Source organism: Bos mutus, chromosome 28 (genome assembly GCF_027580195.1).
Source record: "Bos mutus isolate GX-2022 chromosome 28, NWIPB_WYAK_1.1, whole genome shotgun sequence".
Classification (NCBI taxonomy): domain Eukaryota; kingdom Metazoa; phylum Chordata; class Mammalia; order Artiodactyla; family Bovidae; genus Bos; species Bos mutus.
The window spans coordinates 39786556-39802998 of record NC_091644.1 but is presented as its reverse complement, the minus strand read 5'-3'; the positions used below and the strand labels follow the sequence as shown (position 1 = coordinate 39802998).

Sequence of the window (16443 nt, the reverse complement as noted above, 5' to 3'; positions counted from 1 at the left end):
TGAGGTAAGCCGGTGCATCTTGGGCTACCTGGGTGTATCTTCTCTGCTGTGTGCAGAGGTGAGCTCCTGGCAGAAGCCCCTTCACGTGCAGAGCACATCTGCCAACTAAAGTGGACCATTCTCCATATGTGATACAATGAGGTTGGTACTACTGTTCAATATGTTATATTGAAAATAATATGATTAATCCAGAAAAAAATATAGGAGTTTTTGTGGCTGTGCCTCCGTAGGGACCCTAGAAACTAAAACACTCTTCCTTCTCATTGGTGAGAAGAGTGGTTTCTTTGTGGTGAAGTAACTTTCTCATGCGCAGTTTGTTCTTGAGTGAAGTGAAGTCACTCAGTCGTGTCCGACTCTTTGCGACCCCATGGACTGTAGCCTACTAGGCTTTTCCGTCCATTGGATTTTCCAGGCAAGGGTACTGGAATGGGTTGCCATTTCCTTCTCCAGGAGATCTTCCCAACTCAGGGATTGAACCCGGTCTCCTGCATTGTAGGCAAACGCTGTTACCGTCTGAGCCACCAGGGAAGATTCTATTTCATGTTAAAACTATGCAGGTGGAATTGCCTGCAGGGTGACACTGGGTTAGCTTCCTAGCCCCGTCCCTTGGGACTGGGTAAGTCACTTAGTCCCTGGCTTTCTCCTTAATTATAAAACAGAGATGTTGATACCTGCTACGTGAAGTTATTAGGAGAGAAGGCGATCTGCTTGTAAGGTGTGTTAGCGCCTGTCCACTAGATGGTGCAGAGCGTAGGGATGGTTATGATTATTTTTCCTGAGAAGTCCCGTGAGGGGATGGGTGTGGTCCCTTGGGAAGATGTCACATCAACAGTCTGACCTGTGTTTGCTGGGAACCAGGGCCCAGAGCTGGCAGTAAATCCGTCATGGGACCCACAAGCCTAGATGTCTAGTCTGGTCCCAAGGTGCTGGGATCAGAGGACAACTGGGTTCTTAATCCGCCAGGGCCAACTGTCAGCCAGCAGACACTGTTTCAGCCTCAGGATGGTTCTTACAGCTTGGAAGATGCCAAGGTGCATCGTGGCACTCTGGCCAGATGCTGGTGTGGGGGCGTCCAGGGAGGCCTGCGGGGACATCCAGGAGGAACCACCAGCCTCCTCTGCAGCATGTGTGGTTGGGGGTGGCTCTGCCCAGCGTGCGCTCCGTGCTGAGGGGTGTGTCGGGTTGTCTAGACATCCTGGCCGCCAGCCTGGGATTTTACTCCCTGGGGACACGCAGTCTACCCGCCACCAGACTGCCAAGGGACGCTGAGACTGTAAAGCTTGGAATAAACACACCTGGAAGTCTGATTGGAGTCCTGCCTGTCACTTAGTAAGACGGCCAGGGCATCGGGCTTGCTCGCCCGTGGCTGTGTTTTCGCCATCTGCCCCTCCAGCTTCCCCAGGCCTTGTGGCTCTTTGGTTGTGCTGCCTGTGTTCTGGCCATGGCCCCCTGCTGCCCTCCCATCACTTTTGAGACTTGCTGTCCCAGACAGGCAAGCTCAGGAAGCCAGTCTGTGTGTGATGTTAAAAAATAAATAAATGGCAACATAATACCACCAGAAATAGGTATTATTTAAATGATCCACAATAAGGCAGAGGCGACTCTAATTGGCTTTTTCTTGGTTCAGTATTTTGGTTGGATGAAATTGCTTATATTACGTTTACATTTTCTTTGTATCCTTAAAAAGGACGCCTAAGGATTAAACAAAGTACCAAAAGAATCACACTATTTTCAGCTCTCTGGCAAAGCTGGTATAAAGTGACTTCATTGTTGCCCTAAATTGATTTAATCTTTCTGGAAAGCAAACTAGCTGAGTGTAACCAAAGCTAGAAAATTATTCATAACTTCTTTTGCCCCTGGCTGGTCAATTTTAGGACTCTCTCCCATGGAAATAGCTTCTCCCTCAGAACCAACAGAGGGACTAAAATATGCTTTGCACAGAGAAGGTTTTCCTGCTCTTTGTGACAGTGAGAATGTGCAATCAGCAGAAATGTAAGCTGTGGAGAGAAGCACGGGCATGGCATAAATGACTGCAGCGATCCTGAGTTGTTCTGGGCTGGGGGGAGGGATGCTGGGAGAACGGCTGCTCCCTGGATGGCTCCCTGGATGGCCTGCACGGGGCTTTCAACCACATGGTCTAGAGCCACCCAGAGTCCTCCGCGGGATCCTCACCCCATACCCGTGTGGAACCCACAGCCAGAGACAAGAGGCCAGGCCAGGCTCCTGGTGGCTTTCAGACCAGGGCTCTCGCTGTACTCGCTGTGTCTTCATCAGCTCAGACAGTCATTGAGAATGATGGAAATGGGGTGAATGCTCACTGGCTTATTTTTTGTTTCCTTTTAAAATGGAATTTATACAGAAAAAAACCCAATTCTGAACATAACTACTTTTATTAAGCTGGTGAATGTATGTTCATTGTTATTTAGAAACACTGACTTACTGACTATAGGCTTCTGAGTAGCTTAGCCTCTGGTAACTGACTCTCAACTGAGCAGGAATAACCCAATTTTTCATTAAAAATCCAAGACTTTTTGAGATTTCTATAGTTTCTATATAAACAAAGCCCCTAATTCTGGACAGAATGGAGATTTTATGTAAGCTAAGATTTTTAAATGAGGCATTTTCAGTTGGTAGAAAAGTGTTTGCATGTGTGTCCAGGTATCTTTGTGCAACAGTTTAATGAGGTGGGTGGGTGCTCACGGGTGAACGTTGTAGGGTGGCTGGGAGCCCTGTGCCTTGTACTGGACCTGTCCGCGTGTATTCACATACACGGCCACGTACATTTGACCCCCTTGTGGACACGCATCCACTAAACACACAGACAGGGGAGCTGACACATTCTTTCATGTTGTTTCTTTGTCTGATCTGAATGCTTTCAGAGCCGTGGTTCTGGTGTGCTGGACTTGAGTTCTTTCTGTCTGGGGTTTTGACAGCAGGCCCCAGAAGGGCAGCGTCTGCAGGTGTTCACAGTCTTTGGGGGCAGCAGGAAGCCCCAGGCACGCCTTAATCAGAGGCAGGTTGGTCGGGATGGCTCGCTGTTGTGAGCATGTCTGTTTTTACACTGGCAAACAGGTGGCCAGTAGCTGTTTGTTTTCCTCGCAGTCAGGCATTCATTTCTGAAGAAACTGTTGGCACAGTGACCTCCCACACACCCTCTCTCCCTGTATCGCCCACCGGTGCAGGGCAGCATCGGCTGTGTCAGCCCAGCCGTGCACCGTTCACCTCCACGGAGAAGAAAAAGATGAGGAACACCTCATCTCAGCTCCTAGGAGGGAGACAGGGTAGCCGTGTGTATGTAAATGCATGCAGATAAACTCAGTTGAGAGGTAAACATGAAGTGCATTAGAAACACAGGAGTTTGAGTGAGATTTAGAACCTCTCTTGGATGATTACAGTGGACCCCTTCCTGGTCTTTCTGTCAATAAAAGGAGTAGAAAAATATATGTACTTGATAGGAAGCAGGAAATTAAAGGAGGACTGCTTATAGAAAAGTTTGAAAACAAGTGCCCTGAGGCTTCCCTCCAGGCTCATATGTCTGTTCCCAAAGAAGTCTCCCCTGTCTTCCTGGCCCCACACAGCAAGCAGCCTTTCAGGCACAACATGTGCTCCTCCCAGACTTAGACTCTCAGCCGTTGGACAGCATCTCACCCTCTGCACACCATACAAGGCTCCAGGATTTGCCCCCAGCCCTATCTGTCACTGGTCACCACGGGTACCCCCCCTGCAGCCACACTGGAAGAGCTTTGGTATTAGTGTTTAGTATTGGAGCAAAATCAAGCTTAACTCAGCCATTCATTCTGAGAATGTGTTGATATCTGTGTTTAAGGAGTCTGAGGACTTATAGTGAAGCATACTTGGTAAATCAGCTTCACATACCATTTTCAAAATAATCATTTATACAAAGATATAGAAATATATTTGTTACTCAGCAGTCATCAAAGTGTTTATTGTATGTTCCATTGTGTCCCTACTGTGGAAAAACTATTCAAAGTCCTACCAGCTTTCTCTGGGAGGGCTTTCTAGAGAGGACATGTGTATTGGTTAGCTTTTGCTGTGTAACAAATTACCCCAAGATCTAGCAGTATGAAACAACAAACGTTTATTATCTCATACAGTTTCCTTGAGTTAGGAATCCAGAAATGGCTTTGCTGGGTAGTTCAGGCTCAGGGTCTCTTAAGGGGTCAGAGTGCCCTTAGGCTTCCAAGTTCACAGTGATGGTTGTGGGGAGGTCTCAGATCCTCCCTGGCTGTTGACATGTGGCCTCAGTTCCTTAATCAGCTGGAGCTTACCATCAGCTGCCTGTGTGCCCTCACAGTGTGGCAGGCATCTTCCCTGAGAACCGGTGAGCCAGGATGGATGGGTGGATGGGTGGATGGGTGGATGGGTGGATGGATGGATGGAGGTTGGGACCAGGACAGAAGCTGTGATCTTTTTTCCTAATCTCAGAAATAGCATATCATCCCTTCTGGCATTCTTTGCCATATAGTGCAGGGCAGCATTGTACTGTGGGGGCGGGGTCTGTAGAGGGTGCCAATCCTAGAGGCTGGGAATCTTGGGGGCTCTTGGAGGCTGGCTGCCACACCTGGTCCTAGAGAGGTCTTCAGGCTTGTGACGTAGTGGGAGTGCATTGATGTAAAGTCATTAGAAGGGGAATCTGAGATTCAAGGGTACAACCTACTCACTTTTTTCCCTCTTAAACCAGGACTCCTTCTCTTAATTTTCACTTCTTTCCAGTGACCCTCTTAGCTCAGGTTATGAAGTACACAGACATCTGCCTGCAACGGTTATATCCTCCCAACAAACAGGACTCATACAACCCAAAATCCAAAAAACAGAGGCCAGTGTTATTAACAACGGCTCCTAGTCTTGCTGTCTCATTTCTTTCAGGCCTGAGGCATATGGATCCTGCTTGTTTCCTGGGTGGATATAAATATAAAACCTGGTTGTTATTGGGACCGTTCTAGAAGAGGGAAAATTGCCAGGAAAATGGGGAGCTCAGGGAACTGAGTCTTCTGGGCCTTGGGGTCCCCAAGGGAGCACTCCTGATTTCCTCTGCCAGTGGTTTGTTCTGGGTAGCTGGAGAGACCGCCTCCTGCCTCCTGAGGCGGGGCTGCCTCCCCTGCTTTGACTGGCAGTGAGTGATGGGAGAGAGGGACTCCAGGCCCTTTGGTGTGACAGCGAGGGGAGAGAGGGTTCCTGGGCCCTTCGCCTGGTGTGACTCTGTGTCCCAATCAGTGTCTCTGTCACCCCCAGGCAGGGGCCAGTGGTCGCCCAGGACAGAGCATTTGTGTCATCGATGAGGTGGGGAAGATGGAGCTCTTCAGTCAGCCATTCATCCAGGCCGTCCGCCAGGTGCTGTCCACACCGGGGACTGTGGTCCTCGGCACCATCCCCGTACCCAAAGGAAAACCACTGGCCCTCGTGGAAGAGATCAGAACCCGAAAGGACGTGAAGGTGTTCAGCGTGAGTACCCCACGGGCGTGGAGCAGGTGCCCTGAAACAGCATGTGGCTCTGACGCACACCTGTGGTTTCAAGTCACCATAGCTTTTCCTCTTAGGCTAGAATATAGGCGCGTCTCACTTCCTGTGAGTTTATGGTGCTGACATTACACCTCTGCTTGCTGACAAAGCAGTCTTGCCTCTGGGGACCGCGGGAGGGTCCAGCTCCTCCTGCTGCGCCCCCTGCCCCGACCAAGCCCTGGGCCTTGCCAGCTTCAGCCCTGCCCAGCTGCAGTGCTCTGGGCTGAGTGCATCTCTTCCTGGGTGATGAGGTTACTGAGGCAGGCAGTGCTGTTCTATTTTAAAGGTTTCCCTTTGCAACTGACCCCCTTCTGCTTGTGAGGGGAAGGACTTTTGGCTACAGGTCGAGGCACAGATTCCAGATGCTGTGGAGCAGCACCGTCTTAAGAACTTCCCACCACCAAGGTGAAAATGTGCTCCCTGCACCAGGCAGGGCCATAGCCATTAGCCACGTGTGATTGTTCACATTTGAATTAAATGACACTCAATTAAGTTAGAAAAATCTTTTCCTCAGTCACACTGGCCACTTGTCAAGTACCCAGCAGGTAAGACGCTCTGCCTGGAAGTGCAACGCCAGCTCTGGGCAGGCCCAGGAACCTGTCTTCACGAGCTCCGGGAGCACTCAGGCCCCTGCAGTGGGAGGAGCCGTGGGGTGGAGCTGGTGAAGGGCAGGTAGGTCAGGGGCAGTGGGTCAGCTGGTTCTCAGCGCTGATGGTGCTGCTGGGTTTTGCCCACATACGCGCTTTTTTCCCATCATCCCTCTGTGTCCTTCTTCTCGGATGCTGTCCTCCTGTGGCACCTTAGTGTCTGCATCAGTGACAGCCACGTCACTGTGCTCACACCCTCCCCCACCAAGTGAACCAGTGGGGCTGGCGGCCCCTCCTCTGTGCCAGCTGCAGAGTAACCAGGAGTACCTCACATCGCTGGTTAGCTGTCACCAGGGTCAGCTGCCCTCGGTGGGACATCCACATGTTATCTCCATAGTGTCCAGGGTACTTCTGGGCAGTTGGTAGCCATTAAGTTTAGAGCAGCCAGGGCTGGAGTAATGTGTCTGTAAGTTGCTTAATTCATTCATTCTCCCACTTACTTGGTAAGTGAGAGATTGAGTATCTCTGCATGAATTGAGCATCTCCTGTGTGCTTGGCCTCGTTCTAGGTCTTGGAGATGAACGAGACACAAGTCTTTATCCTCATGGAGCTGAAATTCTAATGGAGGGGCTGGGTAACAGAAATGTGAGCAGACAGTTATGCGGTTTCAGTTATGGCAAATGCAAAGAACGTGAACCCAGGCATTGTGGTCTTTGGGGGCAGGCGGTACTGATCAGGGGAGGCCTGGGAGCCACACAGGGTCACTTCCTCAAAGGGCGTGACCGTGTCTTCAGAGTTTTGTGTTACCTTCTCTATTTCTTACATTGCGTAGCCTCCATATTAGAGTTTTAGGTTGTGATCATAGAGTTTCTGTGGAAACAGAGTCAGTGAATAATAAAAGATCATGAAAGACAATTAGTCTTCAGGTCAGATAGCTTCCAAGCTGAGGGCCTGCAGAGCTGCTGATGCTAAGCTCCAGGGATTGGGTGTCTCTGCAAACAAATAGCCCTCCAGTGGACTTGGGGGTTGACTGTTAAATCAGAAACAAATGCTGTATCTTAACACAATACCACAGCTTTTCCTCTCTAAGCTAGGAAATTATTCTCTAGGCAAGGTAATCATTGATCTTAATGATGTATAAATAAAACAATTAACTTTTGGTTAATTATGCAAGAGACCCCGTTCTTCTTGTCTTTCCTGCATTCCTTTGGGTCTCCTGTGAACCTTCTGTGCATATTTTATAAATGAAGAAGCTCACTCACCTGCAGATTTAGGAGTTGGATTAGATATTTCTTTGGTCCTTTCTCTTTCTAATAAGCAGCAAGTTACCTGAATTTATTTTTGAGAGCATCCTTTGCATCAAGTACTTAGTCCATGGTACAGGCACATGTGAGGAGTGTACCCTTCCCTCCAGAAAAACAGACCATGGGACAGTCAAAATCTGGAGATGAGAAGAGAGATCAGTGTGAACAGAAGGAGTGGAGAGAGGTTTCCAGAAGAAAGGGGTTCTTGGGTGGATTTTTGAAGAGGAAACAGAGGACAGGAAGGGAGAATATTCCAAATAAGGAAATCATTTATGTATAGCATGGAGGGCAGCTTCCCTGTGCTGACAGATGGTGTGGAGATGGGGCTGCAGTCATGATGTTGGGGAAGCATTCACAGCGACTCAGAGCTGTTCACAGCGTCTGGACTGTTCGTCATAGGGTTTAGGTGAACAGAGCCTTACTTACCAGAAAGACAGCTGAGGACATTTCCAGGTTGAGAGAAAGTGTTCCTCCTCCTAAGTTCAGCTGACAGCCTTAGACATTGTACATAAAACAGACCTAAGAAGACCTGAATGGCGGATGGAAGAAGGCACACAGACTAGAGACCTCAGGACCCCAGGAACAGCGCAGGAGACACGAATGGAAGCCACTTGTCGTGCCAGGGGCCAGAAGGATCAGCCTGAGTGAGGAGGGTGAATAGCCAACATGCCAACAGAAGGACGACATAGATGTTGGGATTATAGGGTAGAGATTTTTCAAACAACCATCATAAACATGTGTCAGCGATCAAATACAAACCCACTCGAAACAAATAGAAGATAGAAAGCCTCAAGTGAAGACATCAAAGTTTCAGCAAAGATAGGGAAGCTCTAAGGAGGACTCAAATGAAAACTTCAGGATGTAAGATGCAATGACAGAATGAGAAGGTCCCTGGGTGGACCCAGCTAGCTGAGGGGAGTTGACAGAGGACAGAATCAGCGAATGCGAGCAGTGGAATGGTAGAGATTGCCCAAGAAAGAGCAGACTAAAAAAGTTAAAAGCCAGAGCCACAGGGAGCTGTGGGACTTGGGGGTGTAGAAACTTCCATCCTTACACAAGTTCAGGCATTGAAGGTTCCCTTCCTGAAAATTCTGTTTCCTCTCAGACGTTTGGAAATGTTTTCCTTGTTTATTCTAGAGCTTACTGCTAAGTGTGTAGCTACTGAAACATGTTTTAAATATATACCTGTTGGGAGTATAGCTCAGTGGTAGAGCATTTGATTGCAGATCAAGAGGTCCCCAGTTCAAATCCGGGTGCCCCCTCTAAGGTCTAAATTTGGGCTTCCCTTGTGGCTCAGCTGGTAAAGAATCTGCCTGTAATGCAGAAGACCTGGGTTTGATCCCTGGGATGGGAAGATCCCCTGGAGAAGGGAAAGGCTACCCACTCCAGTATTCTGGCCTGGAGAATTCCATGGACTGTACAGTCCATGGTGTCGCAAAGGTTTGGACACAACTGAGCAACTTTCACTTCACTTCATGAGGTTATTTGAGACCAAATATCAGAAAACATTCAATGGTGATGTCAGCGCCATGGGGACAAGAGGTGAAGAACTTCACAGGTCCATATTACGACTCTGCTTACTCAGATTACGGCTCTTTACTGCTTCCATCCTTCTCTGATCAACAACATTAAGAAATACTTTTATCCCTGCTGGTCACTTCTAACAAAAAGTATGAGTTTGGTCATATTGGTGGCATTTCCAAAGCATATTGCTTTTGATTTCCTGTGAAATATCTCCTTGTTGGAGATGCTGGAGAATGCTGCCTTCTGAGGGTACAGGGGAGATGCCTGGAGTCTGAGGATTGGGGGTTGAGAGGCCTGGGCTGGCAGCCCCCAGTCCTGGGACACGTAAAGGCAGTGCTGAGGCCCATCAGTTTGTGGGGGTGTGAGAGCAGCCTCCTCATTGGGGGAGCTGGCATGCCTTATCCAAGGTTAGTGGGGGCACAACCAGGATTCAGACCTCAGTCTTTCAACCCCAAAGCCTAAACATCAGCGTAGCCCTGCTGTGTGTTAACTTCGAGGGTAGGGATGGTTCAGGTGACTTTAAAAATCTAAGATTCCTAGAGATTATTTGCTTTTTCTTTTTTTTTTTATTTTATTTAACTTTACAATATTGTATTGGTTTTGCCATATATCAAAATGAATCTGCCACAGGTATACATGTGTTCCCCATCCTGAACCCTCCTCCCTCCTCCCTCCCCATACCCTCCCTCTGGGTCGTCCCAGTGCACCAGCCCCAAGCATCCAGTATCGTGCATCGAACCTGGACTGGCGACTCGTTTCGTATATGATATTATACATATTTCAATGCCATTCTCCCAATTCATCCCACCCTCTCCCTCTCCCACAGAGTCCACAAGACTGTTCTATACATCAGTGTCTCTTTTGCTGTCTTGTATACAGGGTTATTGTTACCATCTTTCTAAATTCCATATATATGTTAGTATACTGTATTGGTGTTTTTCTTTCTGGCTTACTTCACTGTGTATAATAGGCTCCAGTTTCATCCACCTCATTAGAACTGATTCAAATGTATTCTTTTTAATGGCTGAGTAATACTCCATTGTGTATATGTACCACAGCTTTCTTAAAATTCATATGGAAATTCAAAGGACCCAGTTAAAACCACTGTGAAAAGGAAGAATGATGTTGGAAGACTCATACTTCCTGATTTCAAAACTTAAGCAAAGCCACAGTAATGAAGGCAGTGAGGTGCTGACACCGGGACAGACACGCAGATCACCGAGGTCGAATCGAAAGTCCAGAGATGAGCCTTTACGCCTGCAGTCAACTGATTTCCAACAAGAGTGCAGGACAAGTTAACAAAGAATAATTTTTCAGCAAATGGTGCTGAAAAATTGGACATCCACATCCAAAAGAATGAAGTTGAACTCTTACCTCACATCAGACACAAAAATTAACCCAAACTCATAGATCTGCATGTACAAATGAGACTGTATAACTCCTAGAAGTGCGTGTAGGAGTAAACCTCTGTAAACCTGGGGAAGGCAGAGTCTTATTTGAGACAACATCAAAAACACAAGTGACAAGGAAAAAAGACTTCATCAAAATTTAAAAATTTTGTGCTTCAAGGGACACTGTCAGAAAAGTAAAATGGCCACCAACAGGATGGGAAAAATATGTAAAAATCATATATGTGATAAGGAACTTCATGTATCCCAGGATACATAAAGAACTCTTATTACAGTTCAGTAATTAAAAAACAAGTAAATAAACCAATTAAAAAAGGAGCAAAGAAACAAAAGGCATTTCTCCAAAGATAGAAAAATGGTCGAAAAGCACATGGACATATGTGTAACATTGTTGGCTCTTAGGGGAGTGCAAAGCAGAAGCACAGTGAGATAGTGCTTCACATTACTGGGATGGCTGTAAGGAAGTTCCAGAAATGGAAAATAAAAAGCGTTGGTAAGGATGAGGGGAGATTGGTGCCCTCATACCCTGCTGCTGAGACTGGAAAAATACAGCAGTTCCTCAAAAAGCTAGATATGGCATTACCCTATAACCTGCAATCCCACTTCTAGGCATGTGCCCCAAAGAATTGGAAACACGCTCACACAGAATCTTGTACACCCCATTTCATAGCAGCACTGTACATGTTAGCCAGAAAGTGAGACAAGCCCAGATGTCCCTCAGGTGATGAGCAGACAAGGATGTGTACTCAAATGATGTACATACCGTCTTCTCCCATAAGCAGAGGGCATGGCGTGGTGACACGTACTCAGCCTGGAGGAATTAACAGCACGTGATGCCGAGTGAAGGCGCCCTGTCACACTGGATTCCGGACCGTATGATTCCGTCTACACGAGATGTCCAGAATAGGCAAATCTGTCGACACAGACCTTGGATCAGTGGTTGCTGGGGCCTGGGGGAAGGTGCGAGTGTGGTGATCAGGAGTGGGAGAGGGAGGGTGATGCAAATACTCTAACACACAGTGCTGATTATAACACATCTGTGATCGTACTAAAAGCCACCAAGTTCCGTCTTTAAGAGGTTGAATTTTATGGAATATGAATTCTATCTCAGTAAAGCTATGTTGTATGATGTCCACATATTTTTTGTTCTTGTTTGGTGTTCAGTTGGTAAGTTGTGAACGACTTTTGTGACCCCCATCGCCTATCGTGGGGTCCCAGAGTTGGATGCAACTGAGCACACAAACACAAGAGCCATGCTGTACATGCTGTGTACTCACACAGAAACCCGTAGGCAGCGCGGCTGAGCAGAGGACCGCCCCTCCCCTCTCCTCCTCTAGGGAGACGTGGTGTTGCCCTGGGATGTGGAATGCAGTCCCTTCTCTGCTGTGGGCACTGGGTTCCCAAAAGCCCCGTTTGCAAAATAATTCTTGGTTTAGAACCTTTAAACTTCAAGGAAAAACAGAGGGTTTGAATTCATGAATCATCCTATTTTTAGGTTCAATAAAATGAAGACAAAATATGAAACAGACTAGTAATACTTTTGATATGTATTAACTTATAATAATGAGCATTGTCAAATTAATTTTCTTTTTTATTCTCCTGCTTATTTAAAATCTGTCAGGGTGCTTCCCACACGGTTTCTAGGAAGTGTATGTGGTTTTGTTCTGCTCTCTTGCACAAATATGCGTAAAGAGATGTGTTTTGCCCACGTGTTCTTCTGTCCAGATGTTCACGCCTTCCCGATGCTACGGCCCCGAGTCATTGACAGTGAGCTCTGAGGCCTTTCCCTGGCCCACGAGTCTCAGAGCACTTTGGATGCTTCCTCGGTCAGAGTCTTCAGTCTGTATTTAACCGCTCAGCTCTATTTCAGAGACCTGCCTCAGCTTAGAATATAGTAAACATTTTCTGTCAGACCCAGGATGAATGCAGTCCAGCCCTGGAATTCAGGGTCTGACCTTCACGGGACCTGAGGCTGAGCTGCTGGGAGGCTGCAGCCCTGGGAGGGCATGGTGGGAGGCGAGGGGTGAGGACGCTGGGGTCCTTCCTGAGTCATCCTCACCTCCTTTCTCCTCCCAGGCCCCAGTGCCTTCCTCTAGTTAAACTCTGGAAAGACTGGGATTCTCCTGAAAGGGAGGGGCACCTGCGCTGACAGATGATACTGGGCTTATTCCCTGTTCTTGCATTTATGAACTTGTCTTCAGTGGACAAGGAGCGCAATAACTGAACACTGTGAACGGTTTCACATAGACTGCATAATTTTCAGAAATCATCTTAGGAAAATCAAAGGGGGTGGCAAAATATTCATATACTCTTTGCATCCTGTTCATTGGTTTTAAATGAGAAGTCATTCCCAAAGTGTGTCTTTTCCAGTTTTGATTGTGATTCTTTTTCTCCCTAACCAAGGCGTGGGGAGGTTCTCTGCATGTTATGGGGCTGGTGGGGGAGCCCTGTCCCTGCTGCAGCCCCAGCAGCTCCTGAGGAGGGTGGCTGGGCTCCAGCAGGACACCTGGGTGACACTGGCACTGGCAGGGTGGCTTGGCAGTGCCCTAGGGCTTGTATCGTCTCTGAACCTCACATCTATTAAGGCTCACTCTACAGGCCCTGACTGTGCACCTAACAGCCTGTGCCCAGGACCAGGATCTTGGCTGGTGGGGTTTCCATCTCATCGCCCTTCACTTCCCTCATACACTCCATTCTTTCCAAGGGATAAGCGCTTTAAGGACGAGATGTGAAGCCACAGTTGGATGATTCAGAGGAAGAAATCCTACAAGCAGCGTGCTGGCTCTGTTTCCTTACGGGTCTCATTGCACGCACTTCCCCTTACACTGAACGACATCAGCACTGCCCTGAGTGGAACTGCTGGTGTCCAGCGCCCGAGATCCACCCGCGGCAGCTCTCCGGGAGCTGGAAGAGGAGGCGCGGCCTCCCTGGGGCTGTCTGAGGAGCAGGGCGGGACCTGGCCCCTGGTCCGTCCATCTGCTCACAGTGTTGCCTTCCTCTCTTCTCCCCGCCCACCCCCATATCTCCTCCTGTTCTTCCCCCTTCACTCCCTCTCACTCCTCCTCTCCCAGCTCAGCATCTCGTCCTTTTTCTCACATCTATAAAGGAGGTGATGAAGTATGCACAATGAAGGGAGTGGCCCCCATGCCCCTCACGTCCACATGGCCCCTCGGGGCCCCCGTGAACTCTAAGGGGCCCTAAGGCAGAACCTTGTGTGCCTCCTTGTGAGGTCAGGGCGGAAGGAGGGCACTGCGGCCTTGTGTGTCCTCCCATCCTTTCTCCATGCCGCTGCCTCCCCTCCCCTCCTTCTCCCACAACAGGGGCTTCCTTGGATGCTAACCGCAGGAGTGGACTTGGGCTAACTGAAACATAAATAGGATCAGGAAGCCTCACAAGGCTGTGCCCCTCTCGAGTTGAAGGCAAAGTGGGTGGTCCGCCTCCGTGGAGCCAAGGCTACCTGGGGACCAATGGGCGGCATCCTTGGACACCACCCTTTAGGGGCCAGGGCTAAGTCTTTCTGAGACTCGGTTTCTCAGGAAGTCCTCCAGGGCCCAGCTTGTACCCCAGAGCTGAGGGTTGCTCCCATAGGAGAATCACCTCCCTCCTATAAGAAGGATGCAGGATGCAGGGGGCCAGGCGCTGAAGTCTGCTGTGCATTTCCTCCTGACATGTATTCACCTCCCGAACCAGGGCCCCTGCCACCCCCGGGGGCTGAGGTCCTGCAGTGGGATCAGGCCCATCTCCTCTCAGGGACCCCACCTTCCGGACCCACTCAGGTTTCCCAGATGCTTGCACTTCCTGTCAGCACGATTCTCTCTGCTTGGCTCTCCTCTTTGCTGCTGCCCTTCTCCCAGGTCCACAGGTCAAAAGCAGCTTGGGCATAACCACCTGTGAAGGTCTTTCCTTCTTTCCTGATCACTGCTTCCCTCACCCACCCCCCCCCACCCAGTATCCCGTGCCTCCCCAGACGCTCAGGGTCTCAGGGACCTTCTGCCAACCTTGCCCTCACTGTTGTTATGTGTGCCCCCTATCTGGTCTTCAGGCTCTGTGAGGTCAAGGTCCTGGCTGAATCCTGCCACTCCTGACACCTTTCCCCCTGGCAGTGCCTGTTGAATGTTGTGTGGGTGGCACAGGAAGGCTTTGGTGATGAGGAGAGACCACCCTGTCCCGTGCTGGGGAAACAGCCCCCCACTGGGCTCCCTGAGGGGTGTTTGGATGCTTGGATTATACTCAATGGGCCTGTGGTAGTGAAAGAAAGAAAAATATAACACAGATCATCAAGCAGAGCTTGAATCCACTCTTGTTCCTTTTGTCTGTAACTGTGATAATTGCCGAGCTAACACATCGGGCGCAGGGGGATCTGCGTTCTAGTCTGCCCTGCATCCCCCGCTGCCTCTGAGATCTCAGCAAAAGCCCTGCTCTCCACCACACCCCACCCCCAGCGCCTTCCTCATCCTTCAGGTGCAGAGTTGACTGGTGTCAGAGGCTTCCTGCAACTCACAGATCTCCTAAGTCAGGGGGAGAGGAGTGGATTACTGCCCTTCAGAGAATCCTGGGGTCCTGGGTATGAGGCTGCTCTGAGAGGGCTCACCTGGTGGGTGGGTGCCCACCTGGAGCTGTGGTTCTTCTGGCTTCACTCAGGCCTCCTCCTGTCCAGGTCAGGCTTCACTCGAGCCGTATCCCAGCCTGCTTCTCCAGCAGCCCTCCCAGGGCTCAATTCAACAGCACTTCTGGTTAAAATCCATCTGTCATCAAAACCCACTCTCATTGTGTGAGCCGTCACTTCGCAGAAGCTGGTGGTGGGATTTGAGCCCACCTGCCCCACTTTCAGAGCGCTCTGGGAGGCCTGGGGTTCCTCGCTGGGTCAGCCTTGCCTGGGCTATACTCTATAAAGCATGCGTCGTCTTCTGGGCTGTCCTGTTAGAGTATAACCCGGCAGAGTAGGGAACTGAAGGGAAGGAAAGGGACTCTGAAATCTGCTTTCCTGCTTTTTCCTACGCAGGTAACCAAGGAGAACAGAAACCACCTTTTGCCAGAGATTGTGACGCACATGCAGAGCAGCCGGAAGTGAAGACGACGTGTCACCACTTCTCTGCACGTGCAGACGTTTCTTTGAGAGGAGCCCCAGTGCTCTGCCCGACCAGGTTTTATGCCTTTAGTTTATGAAACCTTGGAGGCTTTTCCAAAGAAAGCCTGACAGCTGTTTTCCATAAAATGTTTTAAAAGATCAAATTAGCCTTAGTGCTGGATTGACTCTACAAGATTAACAATCCACTGTGGTGTATTTATGCTGAGAGATTTCTGTTTATTTCCTCTTGCAGTCGTGCGTATGATTTGGATAAATTATGAAAGAAGAAATGGTTTTCGGAATATTAGATGGAATTTGCCCCCATTGAAGTTTATAAATGTGTTCAGGGGAGGGGGGTGGGGAGGAGTTCACTGCCTGATCATTTTGGCATGTTAGGAAAATTAAACCCCTCCCTGGGAGCAGCTGCAGCCTCCTGCAACTTGGAGTGATAACAGTTATTTGATTTTAAGAAAATCAGTATTTCAAGAAAAGCCATTTTCAGTCCTTCCCTGCCTGCATCTTTTACTGTTTATATGTTTGGTTATTGCTTAATAAAATAAAGAGAAATGTGATGACTGCAGACATGCGGGTCCTGATGTGGGAGGAATGAGCAGCCTTTAGAAATGTTGGTAGCACTTGGTACTCAGCAGGGGTTCAGATCAGAGTCCCATTTGGGCCCCGTTCATTTAGACATGTTCACAAACTTTTCTGGGCCCCGTTTCCCTTCCAGAAAAGGGGTGAGTGAGTGCCATCAGAGGAGGGCTGCCCCAGCCTGAAGGAAGCCACCCTCACCTGGGTGGAGACCAGCCCGCTGGGGAGTGGCCAGGGCCGGAGCCAGGGCTGTTGGGAAGAAGCCTGCAGAGAGATGAGGTTCGGCCCTGGCAGGGCCCCATGGGCCAGACCACTGAAACCCCAGGGCTCACAGAGGATAAGAGTTGCTCTCCCAAGGGTGATGGTACTCGAGCGATAGACATGTCAGTGTTTTTGAATTGCCAGTATATTTTTTTAGCCTTCGCCACAGTGCCAGCTGG

General features: G+C 49.1%; 1 protein-coding gene and 1 non-coding gene across 4 annotated transcripts in view; both read left to right on the top strand.

Annotated features, from left to right (window-relative positions):
* The window catches only part of NTPCR (nucleoside-triphosphatase, cancer-related), a 38588-nt gene extending 22594 nt beyond the window's left edge, over positions 1 to 15994 (top strand). For 2 of the 3 annotated variants that reach the window (XM_005891899.2, XM_070364465.1), the window contains 2 exons: positions 5254 to 5463; positions 15347 to 15994. In XM_005891899.2, the coding sequence (XP_005891961.1) occupies positions 5254 to 5463; positions 15347 to 15415 (279 nt within the window). In that variant the 3' untranslated portion in view covers positions 15416 to 15994. The remainder of the gene's footprint in view (positions 1 to 5253; positions 5464 to 15346) is intronic. The other variant, XM_070364466.1, reaches the window with a different exon arrangement.
* Positions 8602 to 8673, top strand: TRNAC-GCA (transfer RNA cysteine (anticodon GCA)). The gene has a single exon. It is a non-coding gene; the product is annotated as a tRNA-Cys (tRNA).
* Positions 15995 to 16443: the final 449 nt, after the last annotated feature.